This window comes from Myotis davidii, unplaced genomic scaffold (assembly GCF_000327345.1).
Source record: "Myotis davidii unplaced genomic scaffold, ASM32734v1 scaffold648, whole genome shotgun sequence".
In the NCBI taxonomy this organism is placed as follows: Eukaryota; Metazoa; Chordata; class Mammalia; order Chiroptera; family Vespertilionidae; genus Myotis; species Myotis davidii.
Genome location: NW_006299603.1, coordinates 1,050,275 through 1,052,770, shown reverse-complemented (window position 1 = coordinate 1,052,770; position 2,496 = coordinate 1,050,275). Strand labels below are relative to the sequence as shown.

General features: G+C 55.3%; 1 protein-coding gene across 1 annotated transcript in view; it reads right to left on the bottom strand.

Moving 5' to 3' along the window:
* RUFY1 (RUN and FYVE domain containing 1) overlaps window positions 1-2,496 on the bottom strand; it is a 44,150-nt gene that overhangs the window by 4,496 nt on the left and 37,158 nt on the right. Inside the window, exon 14 of the mRNA XM_006775383.2 lies at window positions 1,504-1,598. Coding sequence (XP_006775446.1) covers window positions 1,504-1,598 — 95 coding nt within the window. The remainder of the gene's footprint in view (window positions 1-1,503; window positions 1,599-2,496) is intronic.

Genomic DNA, 2,496 nt, shown 5'->3' with positions numbered 1-2,496 from the left:
CAGGCTTCCCCTCTATCCCCCGTGTGGGGTGGGTTTGCAAGGAGAAGGGGAGACAGCGCTCAGCCCTGCTCGTACTGCACAGCCCGGCTGACCGCGGGGCTGTTTCCAGGCCAGGCCCAGCCACATTTCAGGCTGAAGCCCCTAGAACAGGAAGGTGCTCTCAACCGTCTGCGGGCTGTCCAGGCAGAGAAAATGGTGCTGGTCCTGAGAAGGGGGTGCACCAGGGCACAGTGGACCGTGCCAAGGCGTCCTTCCGTCCCTACCTCCACACCACTGCACCCCCAGGAGCCAGCTGTATGCCAGCCCCACACCTGGTGCTCTGTGTTCTCATGGACACGACACCCTCAGAGCTCCCTGTGCTCCAAGCGAGGGGCAGGTACCCAGCCTTGCCCAGCGCCCAGGAGCCCCCCAGGGTGGGGACGGGGCAAGTACCAGCCAGAGCACAGTGCCGGGCACTCAGCAGGAGAGGCGGCAGGCGGGCCTCAGGGTGGAAGGGTGGTCGGTAGCCCTGAGCTGGTCTAGAAAGATACAGCGAGGGGGCCGGCACCCTCACCTCACGTTCCCACCAGAGCCATAACATCTCCTTTGTTACTGCTTTTGTGGACCAGCCTACTGCACGGCTTTACCTAAATGTTCTGATTTTCCAGCCTGAGAAACCCTAAGGGTGCAGATCTGTGTCCTGGGTGTGTGTTTATAGCTGATTCTCATGTTGGTCCCACCTCTGGACCTTCCTGGTCCCATTGTATTCAGCACTGGGCCTGAGCCCAGGCTGTGCTGGTCACCAGAGCCCCATCTCTCTGGTCACTGCGCTTGTGTGAGGACCCAGGCGGGGGTAGTGAGTCAGCGGGGGTCTGGGAGAGCTGCAGAAAGAGAACTCGTCTCACAGACCCTGCCGGGCGCCATTCCGCCCCCGAGGGTGCCAGACTACCGAGGAGGTAAGGGACAGACAGGGCAGCAGGGCGGGGCAGGGACGGATCCTATGGCTTCTTTTGCTTAAGCCAGCTGGTGTTGGATTTCTGTCACTGGCCACCAAGGGTCCTGACTCAAGGGACAAAGCTGGTTTGGAACTGCAATGATCACACGCATGGACAAGCTGCACGATTTGCAGTGTGACCCATCCGAGTGCCTGGCAGGGCAGGACATCAGGGGGCTGTCCAGTCAAGAGGGAGACAAACTCCCAGGGTCTGCTCGGCTGCAGCACCGCCCAGCGGAGACGGGGCTGGCGGGCGAGTGTTCCCCGGGGAAAGGCAGGCGCACGCTGCAGGCCGATTCTCTGCTCCAGGGCTCCCGGTGCTCCGACCTCGGGCAACCCTCTCAGCAGCCCTCTGGCTCCCCTGGGACCAGATGCTGTGTTAGTGAACGGGAGGGCTCTATGCCCCTGAGGTCTCACTTCTTGGGGGCACCCTGACTGGCTCCCCCTCCTTGACAACAGGACATAGGTTTGGGACTTGGGTCATGCAGTGGCCAGGCTCTTCATAGGGAGGGAGGGGCGCGGGTTCTTACTGGCTGAGGTGCAGTCCCATTTCCTGGAGGGCTTGTTCCTGCTCGTCACAAACCTTCTGTAACTCTGCCTTCTCATCCTGGAGCGCTCGCAGCTCCTAAAATGAACAAACCAGACACGTGACACAGAATTGAAAGTCCTTTTTATAAGGTTTAGTAATCATAGCAACAAGCAGGTCAGAATGTTTTTCAAGAGTAAAAGGCAGCCGGGCTGGCGTGGCTCAGTGGCTGAGTTCTGACCCATGAACCAGGAGGTCACGGTCGGATTCTGGTCAGGGCACATGCCCGGGTTGCAGGCTCGATCCCCCGTAGGGGGGCCTGCAGGAGGCAGCTGATCGATGATTCTCTCGTCATTGATGTTTCTCTCTCTCCTTCCCCTCTCTGAAATCAATAAAAATATATTTAAAAAAGAGTAAAAGGCAGTCCTCTTGCGTTAACCTCATTCAAGACAGGGTGATTTCGTGGGTTACTTCTCACTAGCTTGCTTCTCCAGAACGGGTGCGTGCAGGGGAGTAGCTCTGCAGCAGACGGTGACATGGGACAGGAAACAGCTGCGTTCATCAGGGACATTCAAAGTAGTCACCCTTGCAGGGCAAATAAGGCTTTACCTGTCTGAGTTTCTTTTAGAATATCTCTATCTATCTATCTATCTATCTATCTATATATATATTTTAGAGGCCCGGTGCATGAAATTTGTGCACAGGGGTGGGGGTGGGGGGCATCCTTCAGCCGTGCCTGCACCCTCTGCAATCCGGGACCCCTACACCTTTTTCTTATCTAGCTAACCTCTTCACAATTAAAAAAATTAACTCAAATACCACCTCCTCTAGGAAATCCTCTTTGAACAAATCTCTTTACAATCTGCATTAAGTATTTTCATAGTATATCATTCTTTTTCTTTAACAGCAACTTAGAGTGGATGCAATGTGCTTCTCATTCTTGCATCTGAATGTTTTCTTCTTGCTCTTGTAATAGCAAAGATTATCCAATTTATAT